Source organism: Struthio camelus, chromosome 21 (assembly GCF_040807025.1).
Source record: "Struthio camelus isolate bStrCam1 chromosome 21, bStrCam1.hap1, whole genome shotgun sequence".
In the NCBI taxonomy this organism is placed as follows: Eukaryota; Metazoa; Chordata; class Aves; order Struthioniformes; family Struthionidae; genus Struthio; species Struthio camelus.
The window spans coordinates 1,994,449-2,016,872 of NC_090962.1; the positions used below are offsets into that span (position 1 = coordinate 1,994,449).

Here is a 22,424-nt window from a genome sequence, read left to right on the forward strand (position 1 = left end):
AGTAGTGTGGGTGTTCTGTGCCTGTAATAGCGGTTTGTTGAATGATTTTTCAGCTGGGGGGAGCTGAACCAGGTTCCCTGATGTAAAACAGTTTTGGTGTCAGTGAATTACTGGATTACATCAGGCAATATCTTGCTCTCCAAGTGTGAAATCTTATTAAAAGCACACACAAGAGCCCTGCTAGGTGTCACTCCAAATACATTTTTTGTCTGTATCTGTGTTTGCGGGCTTATCATTCTTTTCATCTTTCTTTTCTCTTTCCTGACAACAACCTTGAGTTGCACCATTCTCTCAGGTTTCCCCTACCTTGCAGCACACCGTTGTTTGCATTTTTATCTGCCTTAGATTATTGGAGCAAGAGTCTAAACACTTAAGTTACTGCAAATCCCTCCTCATATGGAAGTCAGTGAGCTGTAAAATATTTAAACTGTCTACAGTTGTACCTCATTTGTTTACACATTTCCAGTGGGCTGCTAAAAGGTAACATACTGCAATAGAAGAAAGATTCAAGACTGCTGATTCAGATTTCATAACAGCCCTAAAAGCGCTCTGAGTACTTGCATTAACTTGATGGAATAACACATTTCTTAACTATCTGAAGCCTTAGGGCCCAAGTGGAGCAGAAAAGCTATGTGTTTGACTCTGGACTCTTTGCTTTATTCTTTAATTCTGATAATCGGGGAAAATGAGGTTAAGAGGGTCTTGCTGTAGTTGCTGCTGGAGATGTCAGTGTACTAGCAAACCACCACACACATTCGGAGAAGCGCAGCTGGCACAGTCAGGGGAGCTGTGGAAAAAGTACTTGACTGGTGTAAAGGAAGGTCATTTCTGACATGATCAGGAAAGCATTTCCTTTCTGTTTTACTGGATTATCCAGAGCAGTAACTGGAAAAACTCCTCCATAATGAGCAAGGATTGCTGGGACAGATGGCATTACTAATACTGCTGCCTACTCCAGACACTGACCCCTTACAGAGACTTCGTATGGGTAGATCTATACTGCAGGTTCTTTGCATGTCCTGATCCATACAGTTGTCCATATCCTGCTATCATCTACACCCTCAACCCTTATAAATAGGCTCTGGGAGGAACATGTGCTGTATTACATAACCTGCTGAGAGCAATCTAAAAAATGTGAGCTAAGCCTGCTCTGCACCCAACTCTTTTCCTACACTTCACACTTTGCAGTGTAGGTATAAAAAACCCCCTCGCAATTCTGGACTCATCCACGAACTGTCCTCCGCTCCCTTTCTCACAGTTCTCTGCAGCTGGCTCTTCCAGCTCTTTTTACTTTCCCCTTGCCCTGCTGAAGAAATGCTTCAGGGCTCTGTGGACAACGGGGCAAGGAGCTAGTTTTGCCTGCGTTCAGAGCCTGCATTTGCAAATATCTTGTAGAAAGAGAAAACAACCTTGCGATTCTTCAGAGGGCAGGGAGGTGAGGTGAGAGATGACTAATCAGTCCCAAGGCAGCAGAGGGCATCAATGAGTTTGAAGATTCATCTCTAGCACTGAATGAAAATACCCAGACACTGTACTGAATAACTAACAAGACAGATATCAGCTCTTTTCTTGTTTTCATACTGGTCTAGAACAAACACATGAAGTTCTCAGAAGTATCTTCAAATCTTTTTCACAAATAATTTTTGAACAACATATAAATCATAGTGCAAATGAGTTTCATAAATTGCAAGAGGATGTCTATTGCCTGACTGGATGTAGTATGTACATTTGCAGATATGGATAAAGGTGATCTCTAAAACTGCATCAATTTCAAATTGTTTATTTTAAATGCAACTTTCATTACTAAAAATTCACAACTTTGTTACGAATTTCACAATTCATTTCAGAAATCCAATCAATTATCCATGATATTTACTCTAGTTAAGTTTATTTGCTGTAATTATTTGCAAAAAGTGAGCTCAGCAAGACAGATTTGTTTAGTAATTCAGCAAATATTTGCAGGATTATGTTCTCAGTTTCCCTAGCTCTCACTGATGAGGCAGTGAAACAGCAATTTCTCCTAACATGTTCGTTTTTTTCCCAAAAGAGAATCAGTGTCAGCTAGGGACAGCTGCCTTCACCTTCTCTTAGATGCCTGACATCACAAAATTTCTTCAGAGATCTCCTAGATTAAAACCAAAATAAGTATATATCATCCCATGCTCTCAAATTGTTTTACTAATCTCAATTAAACTTATATTAAGCTATCTAAATGAAGACCCATATAGTCTTTACGCTAGAGTATTAGCTAAATCCTGCAGATAGACAAACCAGGGCAACATTTTACATGGTGTGACAGAGTGAATCACACGGCAAGGCCACTAATAGCACAGAAGTGTTCTAGGTCTGAGAGCTCTGCTTTAACACCCAGATCAGCCTATTTTCATTGCATGTGCAAAAAGAAATTTAGAAGCTCAGTCCTTTCTGGGTTTCTCCAAGACTGCTACAAGAGATCTCCAGTGCTACAGCAAAGGGTCAGCAACACCCCTGAGCCCTCTATTTCTCCATCAGAGATCTCTTTTCCAACCTTTGGAAGTTTATAGTGAATGGCAGGGAGCCAGCCCCCATGGGCATAGGATGGAGGAGGCTTGTTCTCAAGTGTTTAAAAGTCCGACAAACCGTTTGCAGTTCTAGCAGGGATCAACACATTTCTAGAACTAAAACCAACATCTTGGATAGCAAAAATGCTCTGAACAAGGACTCTTTCTTTAATCCAATGCACAAGGGATCTTTCTTTACCAAGCTATAAAATAACTTACTACAAATCAATTATTTTTGCACTGATTTATTAGCTGCTCTCCAGCTGTTCAGATCAGCACTTAAAAAAATTTCCGGGATAGTCATACGTTTCAAAAGCACTTTCTGTGGAGAACTGTTGGTCCAACCTCATTATAGTCTTCCCTGGTGACCCACATTTTTCTAAATGCTGTTAAGCTGGTAAGGATAGAAGCACCAATCCACACGGAGCACATCCTATCTCTTGGTGAGATGATCTTGACAGGAGTTGTGTGAGGAATTTGTGTCTTTAGCTCTTTCAGAAGCCTCTCCTTGAAACCTTGGAAAAGAGTCGATCCTCCTGATAACACCACATTCCTTAAGATGTCCATCTGGACACGCCCAGCACATTTGGCAATGCTCTGGAGGACCATCCCCCCAACCCCTGGTGCGGGGATGCCTGCCTCAGCAGGCACAAAAAGGGCTTCAGGAGCTCGGAATAGGTGGTCTCCTGCCCTGACTGCATTTCCATCAGGAAGAAGGTACTCGCGTATAAGTTTTGCAGGCTTTTCCTGCATTTTTTGGCTAGGATCTAAAGCCACATAGCACAGCTTCTCCTTCATATCCCTCACAATTTCTCTCTCTGCTGTGCTTACAAAGGAATGCCCAATCTCCAAAAGGAGCCTAGCAAGGTATTTAGTTACATCTCTGCCTGCAAAATCCAGCCTGGTAATGCCTTGTATCAAGCAATGGCCCTCATAGACAGGGACCGTGACAGTAACACCATCGCCACTGTCCAGCACTAGTCCGGTTGTTCGGGCACAGGCATAAAGGGCTGTTAGTGCTTGCAGAGCCACGAAAAGGGCAGGCACCTGGAAGCTTTCAAACATGGTCTCAGCCATATTTTCTCGATGGGACAGAGGATTGAGAGGGGTCTCGGTCAGCAGTGCTGGCCTCTCATTGGGTTTCATTCTGAGTTCGTATTTATACAGATATCTCCAAATCTTCTCCATGTCATCCCAGGATGTAACTATTCCATGTTCCATTGGGTAAGTAAAAGATAAGACGCCCCTTTTGGACTGGGCCTCTTCCCCGATATAATAGTCCTTATGACCGGCTCCACACATGACAAGTTTGGATTTCGGGTATCCCACAACAGTAGAAATAACCGAACGGGGTGCCCGCTCTCCCGACAGACCAGCCTTACACTGTCCAGAGCCATTGTCAAAAATCACTGCGGGGGTCCCAGCGGCTGCAGGGTCAGACATTCTCTGCAGGATAGGGGCTGTCTTGCGGCAGCTCTCTCCCTGGCAGCAACTGCCAACACAGAACATCAGGTGAAATGCTCTAGATCCCTGAGTCACAAATAGGCACGATTCCTCTGAGCTCACAGCCCTCCGCCACTGCACTGACAATACTGCTTCCTCGAGAAAGGCCAGGAGCATTTCCCATGTGTCAAACTTAACTCCGATTTATTATGACACTGTTAGCTGAAAGGCAGGAGAAATAATTTAAAGCCAATTCATTTTAACTAACAAAAGCATGAACTCTCCCTTTTCATGTCCAACCTAGATCACAGCTGGGTTTATTTAAGTCCTCTTAAAAGCATCTTCTATTTACAATGCCAGGGCCAAACTCTTCACAGTCAGCTGCAGCAATCCACATTTGCTTGAAACTGCTCAGGAAACACCAATCCAGGAAGAAAATTGTCTGTCTTCAGGGGCTATAATCTTTATAGGAACACCTTTGGGGACCTGGTATTCTAATGCCTTTAAAATCCACTTGTCTAATCTGTTAAAAAGAGATGAGTGTCCAGACAGCGCCATGTTCCTATATGAAGCGTTACAATCGCTGCCATCCCATTTTTTAACATTGTGGGAAAACATCCTAGGAAGGCTAGGTCCCTCGCTGCTGGTTCTGTGTGGCTCAAAGGGGACCTCAGATACTTGGAAGAGCAGAGTGCCAATCCTCACAGCACTTCTGCTGGGCGGCCTGTATGCTTTCTGGCTTCTTGGCCAGCTCCTGCTCCGCGCCTGTAGCCATATTGCACAATCCTTGACATCTTCCACAAAACTGTTTTTCTCCATAAATTTTGCATAAGAAGGTTCCGTTTCCAAAAATAGCATTGTGAGCAGCTCTGTAATGTCTCTGCCTGCAATGTCCAGCCTCGAGACTGCATGGGGTAAGCAGCACCCTTTGTAGACTGCTATCGGGTGGGTTACGCTATGCCTGCTGTCTGTGACTAGGCCTGTGATGCGCCCCGAGGCACAGAGTGTGTACAGGATGGCTTGGGCAGACACATAAAAGGCAGGCACCCTGAACCTTAGCAACTGTATTAGTTTTTCTCTGTTCTCTAGAGGGCTCAGAGGGCTCTCAGTCATTAGCGCTGGCCTCTCAGTTGCTTGTTTTGCCATTTCATGTTCATAGATGAGCATCCAAATCCTCTCCCTGTCATCCCATAACGTAACTACGTCATTTTCAACAGGATAATTCAAAGACAACACCTCTGGTCTGTGCTGGGCTTCCTCTCCCACACACCATCCCTTCTGACTCTCTTCTGACACTGACACTTCTTCCTTAGGATGCCTAATGACACACTGAATAATATGTCTTGGGCCAGATTCCCCTGAGAGCCCAGCCTTACACGCTTGTGACTCACTGTCAAAAATAACAGCTGAAATACCCAAAGCTTTTGAATTAAACATTCCTACAACATCCCCTTAATAGTTTTATGCAAAGATCAAGCCTGGAAAGCTTAGTTGTAAAGGTCTGAAGATCTGTCTTCGAAATGCATCTTCTTGGTTTCACCAGACAAGTCCTACTAGTCCAAAAGATCAATGTGACTCCTCTCTCTCTGGCTAGCGTTCACAATTGTTACCTTTGCTCATGTGGTGCTTCAGGGTTACTCTTGCAACGCATAACAACGAATAGCCTACACGCCGATTGTTTGATGACCATTACAGATTACACAGATTAAAGTTCTAAAATGCCTTGCATCTAATCTAACTTCATTTTAATTTCAATTTAAAAAATGTGGGATGCTGACTAATTTTGTGCAGAAGCTGCTGCTTGAAGGCTGTGGTGGATTTTAAATCCCAAGGTCAAAAGCAGATTCCCACAGGCCCACTTGCAGCAGTCCCAATATTATATATTAGTCCCAATGCTAGTCTGATGAGACCAGCAAGAATGGTTGGGGCTAGAAATGTTGTGGAATCAGTGACAACAGCTCTAATCACTCCAGATTAATCTCTTAAACTAGGCAAGAAAACAGCAGTTGTGTCTTGTTATGCTTCCAGTTACCCCACGGTAAGGGTTTGGAAGAGAATGTGCAGACAAAGCTCCAAGCTGTGAAATGAGGTAGGTATGAACATATTGGGCCCACCCTGGAGACGATAAACAGTAAGATGTCTCAAAGTCCTCGTTACCAATGTGTTTAATGTTTTATTTTCATAAAGGTTTTCTCAGCCAATAAACACACAAACAACTGCAGCACCTTTTAGGTCAGTCAGCCCTCAGCAGGGTTTCTTGCTCATGCTATGTTGTAGCAAGACATTCATTTGGTCTGGCATTCTCCTTAAAAGCATTTCCGGTGGACTACGGCTGCCCCAAAATCCTTGTAATCACTCACAGTGACCCACATTTGTTTGAAAGATGTCAGGCAGGTGAGGATGGAAGCCCCAATCCACACACAGTATTTCCTCTCAGGGGGGGCAATGATCCTCACAGAAATGCCAGGAGGCACTTGCAGCTGCATCTCCCTCAGGATCCGCTCATCCAGGCCAGGGAAGAGAGTGGACCCACCTGAGAGCAGGATGTTGCCATAAAGATTCCTGCGCACATCAATGTCACATTTCATGACACTATTGAAGATCATTTTGTGCACGCCAGGGGCTTCAACTCCAATGTTTGCAGGCATAAAAAGGGTCTCTGGGGCACGAAAGAGCTGATTGCCTATCTTAATGATATTGCCGTCAGGCAGTCTGTATTCTTTCATGATTTCTTCTGGTTTTGTTTTCATTTCTTGGATGGGGTCTAAAGCCACGTAGCACAACTTCTCCTTGATATCTCTCACAATTTCCCTTTCAGCTGTGCTAACAAAAGAGTGCCCGCTCTCCAAAAGGAGCCTCATAAAATATTCAGTGATATCCCGGCCAGCAATATCCAGCCTGGAGACAGCATGGGGTAAACAATATCCTTCATATATGGGGACAGTGTGGGTAACGCCATCCCCACTGTCCATGACTATTCCAGTGGTACGTGCTGATGCATAGAGAGCCAGAGTTGCCTGGACTGCAACATACATAGCTGGCACCATAAAGCCTTCAAACATGATCTCTGTCATTTTTTCCCGGTTCTGTAGAGGATTGAGTGGGGCTTCAGTCAGCAGCACTGGCCTTTCACTAGCTTTGATTCTCAGCTCACACTCATAGACATGTCTCCAGATCCTTTCCATGTCATCCCAGGATGTAACTATGCCATGGTCGATTGGATAATTCAAAGATAGGACCCCTCTTTTGGACTGAGCTTCTTCTCCAATATAATATTCTTTTTGTCCGGCTCCCAGCATTGTAGCTTTGGCTTTTGAGCGACCAACAATTGCTGTAATAACTGACCTTGGAGCACTGTCACCTGCGATACCTGCCTTGCATAACCCGGATCCATTGTCAAAGATTACAGCTGGGACATCCAAAATGTTGGGGTCAAACATTCTTCGTAGAGCCAGTAGCTCCCTGCGAGCTACTTCGGGGAGCCTAGGGCACCGCGGGGAGTGCTGACGTCACACACGGCGCTGTCTTTCCGGTCCCCTTTTACAGGCTGGTCACCATTGCCAGGGAAGTCTTTTCAGGGATGCATAGCTTGCTGTTTCTAACATGTCTGCCCCCAACTACCTCATAATGGCCAGTGATATAATAATATGTTTTCCCAGGGAGTCACCCAATCCCAGACGCTTCCCTGAAAAATGGTCAGCATAGCTTTACTGTGTCTCCAGTTAGAGGACTGTCAGTTCACCTGGTCTGATCCATAGGTCATGGACCATGAAACTTATTCCTGTACTGAACTTAAAATCAAGTCTTTTACCAGAAAGTAAAAGCACGCATTGCAAAATACGTGCAGGACAATAATTACATTTTTCACACATGCCTCTGGCTTAGCTAAGAGCCTACAAATACTTCCAAGAGTTGGTGAAGCTCAGGAAAATTTTACTTCCTTGTAAGTATTAACAGAACTGTCAATTTGCTTTTCTGAATAATATCTGCATTAGAAGCAGATATTTGTTACTGAATCCTCTCTGATCCTTTATAGGAAATTCTCAAAGAATATTTTTAAATAGTTAGGACTATGTTTGGCACTGGCAATAGCATTTCAGAGTCTTTTTTTTCTGTCCCTGTTACTTAATTTAAATAATATTTTCTGGTGAAATCACACATGTGAAAAAAATAATTTCTGACTCTTGCTGCTTTAAAAAAACACTGGCAGCTTTAAACAATGCTTGTAATACCTTCTAGTGCAAATAAATGCCTTTTCCTAACACACCTACAGCCTAGGCTGCTGCTGTGTTGGCCAGCTTGTAAATAAATAAGACACGCAGATGGCCCCATCTGTGCTTACCTTTCCCACTCAGCACTTTGCTGAAGAAGAATAAACTCGTCTTTGGAAGTTTGTTCAAGAGGATTTAAAATACCCTAAACCTTCACAACTGACCCTGCTTCATATCTACTTTTTTTTTTCTTTTGCTTCAAGAGAAAATTTTCCAAAGAAGGAAACTTCAGGCTATACCTTTGGATCCAATCAGATCTGACAATCCAAATGCATTTAGGGAGAAACTTTCTTCTTAAAAAAAATCACTATATAACTTCATTTCAAATCCTCGGCTGCTGGAGTTTAATTGCTTCTCCCTGTGGCTCTAAATCCAAGTCAGCTTCAAAGTGAGGGTGGCTTCTATTAAATTTAATTACTTTTTCTTGTAGCTTGCATGGCAAAGGTGCCAGCTACTAAATGAAGGTGGCTATGAATCAGAGGCAGATTCCAAGCAAAGATATATATTAAACAAAAATTTTAAAGTAAGCAAATGACCTCTTGGTGCAGAGACTTTTATGCCCCAGATGAACTACTTAAAAAAAAAAAAAAAAGAAGCCGTCTAACAAGGGATCAGCTCTGTGTATGTTATTTCCATTTTGCTTAGATTCCAGACATGTTCATGCTAAATGCCACTCTATCCATTTTAGCAGTTTCTCTAATCCTCTTATTATTTGTGTACATATATTTCAGTGTGTGGCACACTTATTTTCATGCAAGCTTCTATATTAATGTCAACAGGTGTCCTAATCATTTAAGAGGTTGTTATAGTCATCCCACTGGAAGCCCCATTTAATCCAGCATGGTCTGCATGCAGCTTACAGCGAAGTATTCAGTTTTGAAAATGATGTTTAGTATTAAAACAAGGGAATATTGACTGTGATTATTAAATGGCAGTTCAACCTAGATACACAAATGCTCATCTAGTCCCTCATACTGGTACTGTCATAACTCACCTTAATAAGGGCATGTGTGAATTAGCTTTGTTACTATAGGATTTGTAAGAACATAGGTGAATTTGCTATTTGTGTTCAGTGCAAACCGAAGATCTCAGCTCATGGAAGAGAGGCACCTTGAGGCAACAAAAGTTCTGCACGTTCCCCTGGCAGTGTAGCTTAACCTGACACGAGAGGACTTTGCTCAGGAAAGCAGAGAGCTCATTTTCCGAGAGCCCATCTGTCTTTGGCCTTTGAGGTTTACCAGGCACTGTCAGTGTGGAGAGAGACATCAGGAACAGGACTGAGACAACCAAATTCCTCTCATAGTAGCTGCAAATGCCTTAACTCGATGGTATACATTGTTTGCCACCTCTCACTGGGATTGCACATGAATTCAAAGCTGAGAGGTGCATTGGAAACACAGTAATGTACTTTTCACGACATACCAAACGTATGAGCTCTGTCCCACAGATATTGGATTGTAAAAATTCATAGATAGTTAAACACGTTGTTTATAGGCCACTCTTGCTCACCTATAATATATGTAAGTGCTAAGCACACATTTTCACTTACTGGCTTGTACGAGGCTTTGCACTTTATTGACCATGTTGCCTGCACAGAAATGGTTCCCCCAGGCAAGTTAGGCCTCATCCTTCCTCCACACCAGTCCTCTATCCAAATACTACCGGAGGCAAACCTGTAACTCAGGCCAGATGCTGAGTGAATCAGGCCAGCCTGGAAAGCACCTAGAAAGGGGCAATGAGCCCCTGTGAAAGGTCTGAGTTTACCTGGGATGAAACAGGAGGTAGGGAAAAGGAACAGCAGGCCCCATGGTAACTCATAGCCTGTATGCCCACATACCTGTATGCCTGAAAACCCCAACAACTTGAACTAATGTGTAATATCCGTAGTAACGGGGATAAAAGTCTTTCTAAACCTAGAAGGAGTTACCAAAGACAGAGAGAGACAAATAGGACCAGAGACTGACTGAGAGATGCTGCTCTCCATCCTTTCCTGCACCAGGTTATTTCGGAGTGTTCTCTGTATTTTCATTGCTTTTCAGTGGGCCTTGTCATCCTCAGCTGACTGTTTTCTGAGCGTAACCTAACTGAGAGCAGGCACAGTACAGGGCAGCAGTGGAGATGACATGATTATAGTATACCAAATAGAGAGGAAACCTCTGAAATACTAATTTTCATCACAGAAGCCTTCCACGAAACCCAGACAATCATGATATTCTCTGTTTCACACAGAAAGGGGACATACCCAAGAGGTTTGGTCATACCCCAAACTCACTCCACTCAGATTCTTTCTCAGTTTTCCACAGGCAATCGAGTTTCTTTGACTAATTCAGTTCTTAGGAAATCTCAGACATGCCTCTCCAAGTAAGACCTGTCATATCCATCATAACCTTGACAAGTAACTTGATGAATGGGCATACATTTCTCCATGAAATAACTGAGCTTCTTAGGCAAGTTATACCTGCCACTTTATTGGGGCACACCTCCACCCTCCCTCTTCCTGCTCTACCTCCTCTCATCTCCACCCTTGTTTTGAATCCTCCCTAAAATGCTGGTATCTTCTCGGCTTATAGTTTGCTTGTTTCCTTCTGTGAACGGGGAGGACAGATGTCAGGCTGCTGGCTAAGAAAGATCTGTGACAGCATGTCTGTCAACAGGGTGACCAATAGAGCTTTCCAAGTGCATTTTAAGCTGCAATTTTTTGATTGCCATGAAGCTTCAAAGAAATCATATTTCTGTATCTCACTTCTTACAATCAAACCTCCTCATTAATCATTACATATTCCTGTGGCATCAGTCCAGTGTATATATGTGCACATTTTATTTAGCTGGAACTAGCTTTAGGTATAAAGATAACAAGCCTAGGTTGGGGACTATTTCTGGGTACTATAGTTGAGAATTTTTTTTGCAGTATCTTTGTTGCATGCAAAAGTAAAATCAACAGTCGCTGTTTAGCTGTAACTCAGGAGAAGGTTTTTTGACCTCAGATATGCTAAATACATTAACAAGGACAAAATAAGAAAGAACAAGAGGGTGGCATGTGACGGCATAAATCTCAAGGCAGAGAGTCGTACAAGCAGGAAAACATTGCCTTTGTACGTACAGCAGTAACTCAGCATTTTTGGTATCCCAGCACTTGGGGTATCCCAGAAACAAACCAAGGGATTTATCTACAGTACTAGCCAAGCCCACACGTTAGAAGTCTATTCTTACACAGTTGAAAGATCACAGCTCTAGACCCATCTCCCAGGAGCATACATGTGATTTGTGTAATAAATTGCAGTGGACGCATAGAGTGAATCCAAATGCATCAGAAACATGTTTCAAGGGAAAATACGAGGAAAAGAGGGTATTTCAACCCAGGGGAAGTGTAAGTGAGGAAGGCTTTAGTAAGCAGCAAAATACTTCTGTTCAGAACACCACTATTCACAGGGAAGGGAGGCTGCTCACCGGCATCTTCTCCACATCCTAAAAGCCTGGGCCAGTGGTTCACAGTGCCTGAAGTATTAAAAAGGCATCAAATGCTGCAGTGACACTAGAAACTTTCACCAAGGCAGCTTGTCAGCATATAAGAACAACACTTTATCTATGCCACAAATCATTCTGGTAGAAATACAACATGAATTTATTATTTATATTGATATAGTGCATGGAAATCAATCAGGCTAACCCGGGCACTATGGGAATAAAGAGCAAATGGCAGGCCCTGCTCCAAAGAATTCAGTCTGTAAAATGAGACATAACAGGTGGATGAGACAAACAAGCAGGCCGGGTGGAAGGCAAGGGCGACAGTGTGAAAGGAATCAGGCGCTGAGTGCAGTTCGTAGCCAGTAAGAAGCAGTAATCACCATCACAGATGCTTAGCTCTAACAACTCGACAAGATCCCTTTCTTCACACAGGAGCTGTGTTTGATTGCTCCCATACTTGTTTCCATCTAAAATCCCCATTTTGCAATGTTTTCGTGACACTCCAAACATCCACAATGCTCTTTGAAGTCAAATTTTAATGTGTTTATTGACACCAGTTATGATATTTCAAAACACATGGGCTACAAATTGTTACCATGCGCTCCTAGTGTTTACAGTAATCCCCATATGAAAGCAAACGCTGCCTTTCCCGATGATTTTACATCTTCTTGCCGACTCACTTGCCTGCGTTTATTTAGACTCCTGTTGAGGTTTTTTTTTTTATATGCAACACTTTTTAAATGTAAAACAACAATCCGCAGATTTCACATACTATCGAAACCTTTTGCATTCGTTTTTAAGGGCACTACATGGCCAAAATCCTCTTCAGTTTTCTTTGCAGATCCTTGACTTGCGATACGGGGTTTCCATGTGAAACCCAGCAGTTAACTCCGCGTGTGCAGTTCTCGTGACACCGAGGCCAGGGGCACACGCAGGGTTAACTGCTCACGCGACAGCCTGGCCCAGAGGAGGCTTCCCTCTAATCTCCAGATGCTAGCAGTGGGCTTAATCTGCAGCAAGGGAAGTTTTTGGAAGAGTTCAGACACTCGCCCAGCGCCAGAAAGGGTGGCGGTACCCTTCCTTCCTTGGCCCGGGCTGCGCCATGGACGCGTCGGTCCCTTGCGCCCGGTGAAGGCAGCCTGGCCCAGCTGCGCTGATTCCCGAGCAGCGCGAGACTGCCTGGCGCTTCCCCTTCGGGCCTGCGGCCGGGCTTGGCCACCCTCCGGGGGTCGGGCTCGGGCAAGCCGGGCAGGACTATCTGCCTGCCGAGCTCCCGGAGGAAGCAGGCGAGCCGGCACGTGGAAGCGGATAGTGCCCAGTCAGCCAGGAGGCCGCCGGAGGCTCGGGGCCCCAGGCCGCGGTCAGCGAGCGACTCAGAGCCAGGAAGGCTGCTGGGCTCTCCACCCTTCCGCACGAAACACAAACGTTTCAGAACGTTTCTTAGTGCCCGCGATAACCCGAGAGGCAGGCCCGCACTCCCCGCACTGGCTCCGAGACCCTTTCAGCGGCAAACCGCCGAGGCCGCGCGGGGGCAGCTCCACGGCCGGGCGCCGGGGAGGAAGGGGCAGCTCTCCTCCGCCCGGGCCCGCTCCCTCTAACGCCCCTGGACGAGGCCCTCTGGAAGGCAAAGCCACAAAGACAGTTAATTTGGGCTGCAAACAAAAACACTGGGGAAGGGAGTAAAATCAATGCTTGCTAAATAGAAAAAAGGATCTAAGTCAGTGGGGAAAACATGTTTATTTTCTACTTCCTAAAAGGTATTGGAGGGAGGCAAATTGATACTGTATACAAATTATAAACTATATAAAAAATTAAAACTCATTGTCCTTTGACAGGAAACTTAAATTACTGCATTGCTAAATTGCAACAGCTTTGGGGATTCTTTCGTGGTCTCTTACTCTTGAGTTTCACAAGGTCTAACCAGTATCTCTGGGGGTGGCTGGATTTAATAGTATCATCTAAAAAGTAATAAGCCCTGCAAGTGATGAAGAGCTGGGAAGGTGCAGACCCCACTGGGATTCAAATTTAATTCAAGGAATTTGGAATTCAGCATCCAAGAACCACTCAGACTTTGCGTGTCATTTTCCACGTTGGGAAAAAAAAAAAAAAAAAAGATCTATAGCTAAGAAATGATATAAATTATGCATAAATAAAGGTCTTGGTTGAACATTCACATATTTAAAATAATACACTTGATTATTCAAAAATGAACAGAAGGCCAGGAGAAGATTGTTATTCCTTATTGTATGAATGCTCTGAATCAGGTAAAATAATTTTGATAAGCTGAACTCCAATCACTCAGCCACAAATTAGCCTTTCCTGGGGAAACGGTATAACTGAAGCCTCACAGCTCCACTCTGAAGTAACTCCACCTCCTACAGGTTGCCCCAGAATACTAACGTAAGAAGGGAAGATTTCAGAATTAAGACACAGGTATGGGAGCCAAGAGATGCACAGTCTACTTCTAGTTCTCCTAGCTCCTGTCAGAGCATAAACGTTGTGCCTGCAGCTCTGTACTGCAGTGACCACCTATAAAACAACTGCAGTAATCTCACACACCATCTCCTGCATCCGGACAGAGAGGAAAGTCCAACTTGCACCTGCTGCCTCTCAGCACCTGAGCAGTACAAATAATAACATTTGACAGGAAAATAAAAGCAAAGCAAAACTTTTTATAATCCTGCAAGCATCCTCTCCCCCTCCCAGACAAATCACACCACTTCAGCACAGCTGGATGGCATGAAGACATGGCCTGCAGCTGGCCATCTGACATCTGCTTACAGCTTGTGTGTGCTGTTCCCTGTTACATATGTGGCTCCATGTCTGCACAGGTAAGAGCATTTATACAAGACATCAGAGATGTTGGGAGTTTTGAGACTGAATGGTGCGAAAAAGGAAAAGCAGGGCTCCCTTACTCTTGGAAAACTGTTAATTCAGCATTGAATACGTAACAAACTGGTCTGGAAACTCCTCGTTGCTTTAATTCTAATGGCTGTTGGGCTTGGGTTTATGCACAAATTGTTAAAAGCTGTGTCTGAGGTATGAAAGTGACAAGTGGAAAGCGTTCCCATGAAGTATGCAGGATCACTGGAAATGGGCCAGCGGTTTAGGTCAAAACTCAGTCACATGTCCTGTTAGTTGGTCCGGAACATCCTTCAAATCCAGCTAAGCAAACAGCTCAGAGAGCTCTGTGCCAAGTGCCAACTCCAGCTGGCATTCTGGTGCATTTTATTCTACAGTTATTGCAGTTTTGGAGGTTATGAAGAGTTTACTAATGAGAAACATTTCAGGAAACTGTGCCAGCAATTTAGGCTGAGAGAAGAGCTGCAAGCGACATGAACATATATAACCTTGGTGGAAAGTCTGAAACATCAGTTCCACACCCTGAGAGAAGCCTTTCTGTTTATAAATCCCAAAAATTCTGAACATCAAGAGAAAGTGCACAGATTTCTCTTAAGATGTTTACATTGTGCTTTCTAAATGTTTAAAACCATTGACGAAATCAAAGACAAAACTTTCACGATGCGTTGTTTCTCAGCTATTTGGTTCATTTTAGTTTGCAGGGAAAATTCTTCTTTCGCAAACATGAATTTGATATGAGAGCACTGAGCAGCCAGAGCTTCTCAACAGACTGTTTAGGTAACCAAGAAAACCCTCTTTACATGATCTCCCCCAAATTCTGTTGGGAAATAAGACATTAATTTGATCCCTCATGAAGAAAAATTTGCAAGCAACATTATGCTTTCACCAGCACAGACAGGCAACTAGGCTTTCAGCACCCTTTTCAGTTACCACATTTGTGTCCTTATTTTGCCACTGCCTGGTGCTTACATGCTGCTGATAGTTATGTCCTTTACAAACATTTACTTGGAGAAGCAGCTGAAGGAGAAGTTAAGCCACTAAGTTCATATATCTGCTTTTTTTTACCATCTCAAGTGATCAGTTCAACTTCAAACACCTACACTGGTGCAGCAGCCCACCACCAAATCTTATTTGAGAGAAGATAAGGCAGCAAATCTAAAGAAAAACTTCCTCTGCTTGTTGATTTGAAGAGGATAACTCCAGCTAGCACTGCCAGAAACAGTACAGAAAGATCTTCAGTGTGCTGTATCTCCAGAGATAGTCCTCACCTGGGCTGTTCTCAAGGCTACAGACACTCAGGTGCTCTGCCATGTGGTAGATGGATTTTCTGCAGCTGGTGAGATGGTACCTGTAAAGGCAAAATGCTGCAAATGTGCTTCTCCCTGCACCTAGGCTCGAGAAAAAACATGTCTCATTTTAGAACTGGCTATTAGCAACTCTTGTGACATTAAAACAGACATACAAGATGCAGAAGACAGCATGGACCGGTGAACAGGGAAGCTACAGTCTCAGGATTCTGGCACCAGCTACAGATACAGAGCCCGTTTGATTGTTGCTGTGCGTCAGGGAGAGGGAAAGGCAGGAAACCATTTCACTGAATTCACATAACAAAACAGTTTAAAGAACTTTCTTGAGCCCTGTGTATTTATTCCTTAAATTTTAAAGTCCTCCTTTGGCTGGTGCTTCGACTGGCATTTGCCTGACATGAAAAGAAAAGCCCGGCTCCCACAGGATTTCTAGCAGAATATTCAACTTATTAGCAGTGAAAGGAGAAATACTCAAACTACAAGCAAAACCTCTGCTCCCATCTTCACTCTGTCTAAGACAATGTTTGGGTGCAGTAGGAGTGCAGAGCAGTGTTTGTCTATCTACCAGTGCTATTCATCACTGCATTTACCATATTTTCCTTCGCCTTCCAGAACTCTTGGCTTCCCTCACGTCTGGGTGTTTTCTAACCAGCCTTAATGCAATAAATCAAAGCTGTCAGCATTGGAAGAAAATTAATGTGAGAAGTTGTTCCAAAGGCCACCAGCCCTTTCCATACTCTGTGTGCTGTATTAACCCAGGATTCCTCAATAGCTTCCAATGTGCTTCGCTATTTTCCAAAGGTTTTGAGGCTATAGATGCAGTTTTGCATGGGTGGCTTTGAATCTTATCCTACAAGCTACTGAATTCCTGGAGTTTCTCTGAATTTCAGAAGGGATTGAAAGTGCTCAGTACAGGCCCAAATCTGAGCCTTGGCCATTTCAAGCCAAGCCAAAAGCAAAATCCAGATCCAGAGTTGGAACACACTGTGCTTGGATCTGGGATTTTGATTTGGACTTTTCATGAAGAAAAAGGCCAAATGATTCAAAACCAATCCTCTTCCTAGGTCCTGCAGTGATGGCACTGGTTGAATTATTCATTGTGAGTTATTTATCCAGAGAATGTGGCTGGCATTTATGCTGAATAAATTACTTAGAAGTTTTGATTTCTTGTTTCATTACTTGCCCTGCTCTGTATCACTCAGGAACTCCAGCCTCTTCATTTCTGAAAGTCGCTTTTTCCGAGTCTGAGAAAAAGAACACTTGGGAAACAACCTTCAGCTGGTGCTGATTTGATACAGCAAATACCTCCTGGGAAAAAGGACAGCCTGGCAGTGAAGGCATTTTCTTGGAACTTAGAAGAGCAATGTTCTTATCCCTATTCAGCTGCAGACGAACTCTATAACCCTGGGCGAATTACTTAGTTCCCTGCACTTCTGGTTGCGCATTTATAAAAAGGATGTAGCAGTATTTCCCTAAGAAAGATACTGTACAGCCAGATAGGCTAAAGATGAAGAATTGCCTAGTTACCATGGAAACCGGAAAAGCACCTAATGCAGATAGAGTTTAGAAATAGATCCTCCTGACTGAAAAATCATAAGCAATTGGGAACTTTACTAGGTAAAAGCCATCATGCTGCAATCAGAAGTATTGTGGGAGCCACTCATAGCTTCCTTTAACAGAAAGCATCATTTTATTAGAAGATTTATTTCTGGATAAACGTTGTCGTTTTCCCTTGCACATCTTCAAATTCTCATATTTTAATGTATCTGTTTAGATTTGTTTTTCTCCAATGGCTTGGGACATTTAGGTTGCAATGAAAAACTTTGTTCTACCAATCGAAGATATTCAAAACCAGGACCATGATTACTCAAATTAGCCCAGAAGTCAAAAGACTGGGGCATACTGAGAGAGAAATTTAATTCTAAAACTAAAATCTCATAAGCCATTTAAAGAGAAAGCACCAAGCAACTGCTGAATGCAACTGTGGCACTCTTCCAGCATCAGGAGGCTAGTGTTTTAATTAGATCCTCACAAAACTCCTGTGCTCTCTGATTTCGTATCAGACTTCATCTGTCAGCTGCTCAACCATATATCTAGAGGTAGCTCAGTCAGAGTTTGGTCTGAGTACAAACTGAGCAAGGACTTCAAAACCCAGACCAGTGTTTGCAAGTTAATCTCTGTTGCAGAACCAATGAAGAGAATTCAGTCGCTGTCTCTTTTGCCCAGATCCCAAATAAACCATGACTTTGCTCTCCTATTTCTGAGAATCTAACTGATGAATTTGGTTTTTAAAGAGGTATTTAAAATAAAGAGGTTTCCCCCTCCTGCAACACATCCAATTAGAATAATTTTCAGGTATTTCAAACTTTAGGCCTCAAACTACTCCTCATTGTCCCTTCAAATTATCCCAGTCTTTGACATGAAAAGTCATTATTTCCAAAGACTCCTGGCAGCAGCACTTACTGAAGTGAGGCTGTTCAGGTTTGGGAGTTTAAAAACGGGTTTGCCATTGCAAATGGCTCATCGAGTTACAGTTGTGTCTCGGTAGGGTAAAGCACTCAAGGCTTTCAATTGCAGCAGGCCCTGCTGACTCAGGGAATGAAAGCTATGGAACTGCTGGCGAAGGAAACGCTAATAATTAAAGCAGTAATCGTGACTCTGGGGCAAGAAATAAATGCCTACAGGGTGATGAGAGATTGAATAAACAAAGCAAATAAGAGCCTCATGCTGCACAATGCCACAGAGCAGTGATTACAGCTGGCAGCATAAGCCCCCCTGGCCTTCTGTGCCAGCACAACAGGTAACGCTAGGTAAGGCTCACAAAAAACACAGAGCCACCCCCCCAAAGGAACAGCAGGCGGTTTGTTAGATTGGAGAGGCTCATTCGGCAAACAGCTCTACACAGCACTGCTTGCTCACTTTCCTTTTTGCGCAGATGAAGGGCTCTCACCCAAACAGTGGAAAACCAATTGCCCGCTCCAAGGGATTCTGCTGGGCGCTCTTCAGGGTCACGCTCGTCCTGCGAGAGAAAGCCTGCTCATTTTCAGTAAAGCGGAGGATGTCCTCTGCTGGTAATGGGCACAAAGAATGCTTGCTGATATAAAAATCAAGACCACTAATGACTTTTGTCATCTTTCGGCTAGAGATGGCCTCACTGTGGAACTACAAATGCCACAAATTATTCTGGCGAAATTATTATTGAAGCTGAGTATTGAACCCGAAATGATAGCAGCAGTAGAAAGCCGTAAGAATGATACTTAGACCTTGCGCTGCACCTTATAACCAAGAGCCTCAAAACACTTTCCAACCAACTAACTCCTCCTCCTCACAGTACCGTTCCAAGAACACCATCAGCTGCTTAATTACAGCGGAAAGCAATGAAAAAACACATCAAATATTTTACTGATAAAACTTTTCCACACAAGCCTCTGGTGTCACCATGGTGTTAGAGGATCATACACGTAAATTAAATGCTGTGTGCAGCTGTGAATGAGAACAGACAGGCCGTGTCCAATCAGGAATGGAGGAGAACTGTCTACTCTTCAGTTTTGGACTACACTAAGAAAAGATACCTGAGAACATTGGTACATGCTGCCTTGTGCTACTGAGTTCCTGGGGGAGACCTGGGATACCGTTTCAATAGAACAGTCTATCATAAATAAAACATCTCAATAAGGGCTCACTGAGTGCCCTACAGGGATTCACAGGGCTTTGTTCTCTTTACTATTTCTTGCCTCAATTCCTCCCATCCCGTTTCTCCCTTGCTTTCCCTACTTAGACAGTAAGCATACATGTATTACTAGATACAATATTTGTGCTAGGAACTCTTAATATAAATAAATAATTTAATAATAAATACAGATAGAAGCCTTTGTCTCAAATAACTTACTGTCCATCATTGTCTATCGCTTGTGCTATACCGGAAATGTTTCCAGTTAGTACTTTCCTACAGCTTTTCTATGAGTTCACTGAGAGAAATCCCCTGTAATATATGGCATGTGAAGTGCTAAGTGCCTTCCAGGAAATACAAGCTCTCTGCAGACCTGGGCAACCAACGAATAGCTGGGCTCTCTCGCTGGAGGGCCGTGCGCAGGACATGCCTCTGAGTAAAGTCCAGCACATGTGTAACCTGGCCCCTTGTGACTGGCAACTAACTTAATTTACTGTCATTCAGGTGTCAGGTTCCACTTCCTTGTTTACTGAATGTAATAATATCCTTCAGTATCTGACTTACACAAGGGACTAAGTGAAGTAATTTGACAGCAAAAATAAACAAATGAAAGGAGCCTTTAAATACATCAAAGAGAAAGTGTGCCACTATCTTGGGGACGATCATCCCACGCTAGTACCACTGGATACTAGCTCTGAAGCAGAGATGAACTTCATGTTACAGCCTGCAGGGTCACAGGTCAAGAAACACTTTACTCCTATTCGTTATATACTTGTTTGTTATACGGTATTTGTAATACTTAAAATTCACTTGAGTCTTCTCTTCCTGATCTGACAATTCTTCTTCTCAAGGAATAAACTTTATTCTTACTCCAAGGATCGAGCTAGGAGGCTGCTATTTTTGGCCCAGGATATCCTTGCTAGGAAGACACTGAATCTCAGGGATAAAGAAACCAGGGAAGAAATCTGGTCCAGGATATTAGGAGTGGAAAGTAAAAGCCTTCTGTGACACTATCAGCAAATTCAGTGTTGGAAAGAAGACTTCCTACAGAAAGGACTGAGCCCTTCATTACATGCAGCTAAGAAAAAAACTCAGTGTTTTTTTCATTTGTGGGTGTTTTTTTTCTTTCTAACAAAACTGGCCTAATGATGGGAGTAATTAAATTATAATGCCTACGCTATTGTTTGAATAAGACAAACTCCCTCACACGCCATTAATGTACTACTGCCAACAGAAGCCAGGGAACAGCCTCAACAATCAAGAGGATTTTCCAGCTCACTGTGCGATTTGATCTCTATAAACCTCCCATAACATATACCGTATGGCAGTAAATCATTTATAACATTATTATCCACCCTTCTGGGATCAGAGAGCAACCACTAAGACAACGCAAGAAATCTGGACCCCTTTCAGCGCTATGTGAAAGGAACTTCATTGGTGAGAGTTCATTAATTCAGCAGTTCAACAACCAGATCACGCTCCCTACAGGAGCAACTGTACTTTCCACTGGCTACCCTCCTAGGATTTCCCATGGCTCTGGTATTTTTATTCTCCAGTATCGCTGGTACTTTCACTTGTATTTCAAAACGGTTATTGCTTGAGTTTGGTTGGTTGGTTGCAGTCTAGGTCCTAGTGAAAGAAGGAAGTAGTCTCAGAGGAAAAAAGAAAACCATGTTTTGTGAGTTAGCATCAGATTGTTCCCAGCATGACTTTGGTGAAAAGCTTGCTGAAGCCTCCTTCTTCTGCAAGAGCCCACCTGAATTTTCTAGTTCAAAATTGGGATAGGAAAAAGCCCCAATGAGATGGAAAGCTCCATCAATCTCAGATGCCTGTATGGAGGAAGCAGCTGGCTGCTTGGCACCCTTCTAGGGCGCCAGTCCCAGTTTGATTTCCTTTTAGCCCTTCTCATTCGTGGAGCTCCACATGAAGGTGATGTGGTGAGGCAGATAAGCCCTTTCAGCCTTGCCACTAAAGGAAGAAACCCCTTTTCCATTCCAAGCTGTCACAGATTAAGGACACTAGTGATAGAGAGTAAAAATACCTTCCCATGGATCTTGACTATACCTGCCATAAGCTGTATCCCACAAAAAGATTCCTTCCATGTGAACACCAGCCCAGTTGAAAACTTGGGAGTGAAAAAAGCTTGTGTGTCTACCTCATGGAAAAGCTGCAAATCTGCATCAAAGCCTATAAAACATGGCAGCTGCCACTTTCAGCCTGGAGACTGGGTCAGTTCAACTCAAAATCTCAAAGCAAAATTCAGGAGGTAAGAAGTTGCGTAGAGCCCAACCAAAGACAAAGTTTGCATGACCTTCGCTGAACAACCTCTGCCAAATTCCACACAGGTTTAATGCATGGGGGCCCCCAAAATAAAAAGTATTAATTAAAACCAAATACCACCACCACACTTGTTACTTACAGCATAAACCAAAGCCCACTGAACGCTGACTTTCATCAGGCCCACGAGCAGTACTTTCACTGGTAGGAGAAGACAACAGGCCTGTACTGAAAGAACCGTGCTCTTCCACGAGAGAAGCAGCATGTCTTTAGGAAAGAGGAACACATCAGTGGGAATACGGGAAAATCTGTGTCTCTGGCCATGGTATAAAGAAATTGTGACTATGGTAGAACACAATTTTCTGTATGATTTCTCAGCATAAAATTCACTAAACACAAAGCTTATGCTGTGACAGTGCAGCCTTAAGCAAGCTGCTCATAATCGGATTCATTAGTGTTAGCTTTCAACCTGCAATCTTTTCCGTGCACACCTACAACAATATTAGGATTAAATAAAAATAATAGAGTTCACCAAATCTTTTCAGAGCATCATTTCAGAGCCTCTGAATAATTTTACGTGGGCTTAATC

At 43.3% G+C, this 22,424-nt stretch overlaps 3 protein-coding genes across 3 annotated transcripts; all 3 read right to left on the reverse strand.

The window, feature by feature from the left end:
- Positions 1–2,849: 2,849 nt before the first annotated feature.
- On the reverse strand, positions 2,850–3,983 carry LOC104141956 (actin-1). The gene has a single exon (XM_009671618.2). It carries the CDS (start codon positions 3,981–3,983, stop codon positions 2,850–2,852), a length of 1,134 nt encoding a protein of 377 aa, XP_009669913.1.
- Positions 3,984–4,394: 411 nt separating this feature from the next.
- On the reverse strand, positions 4,395–5,420 carry LOC104142005 (actin-related protein T2-like). The gene has a single exon (XM_009671677.1). The coding sequence runs from the start codon at positions 5,418–5,420 to the stop codon at positions 4,395–4,397; it is 1,026 nt and encodes a 341-aa protein (XP_009669972.1).
- An 869-nt stretch (positions 5,421–6,289) lies between these two features.
- LOC104141955 (actin, cytoplasmic) lies at positions 6,290–10,728 on the reverse strand. Its single transcript, XM_009671617.1, has 2 exons — positions 10,713–10,728; positions 6,290–7,392 (listed from the first exon to the last, which is right to left on the reverse strand). Exon 2 carries the CDS (start codon positions 7,280–7,282, stop codon positions 6,290–6,292), a length of 993 nt encoding a protein of 330 aa, XP_009669912.1. The 5' UTR covers positions 7,283–7,392; positions 10,713–10,728.
- Between the last annotated feature and the right edge of the window lie 11,696 nt (positions 10,729–22,424).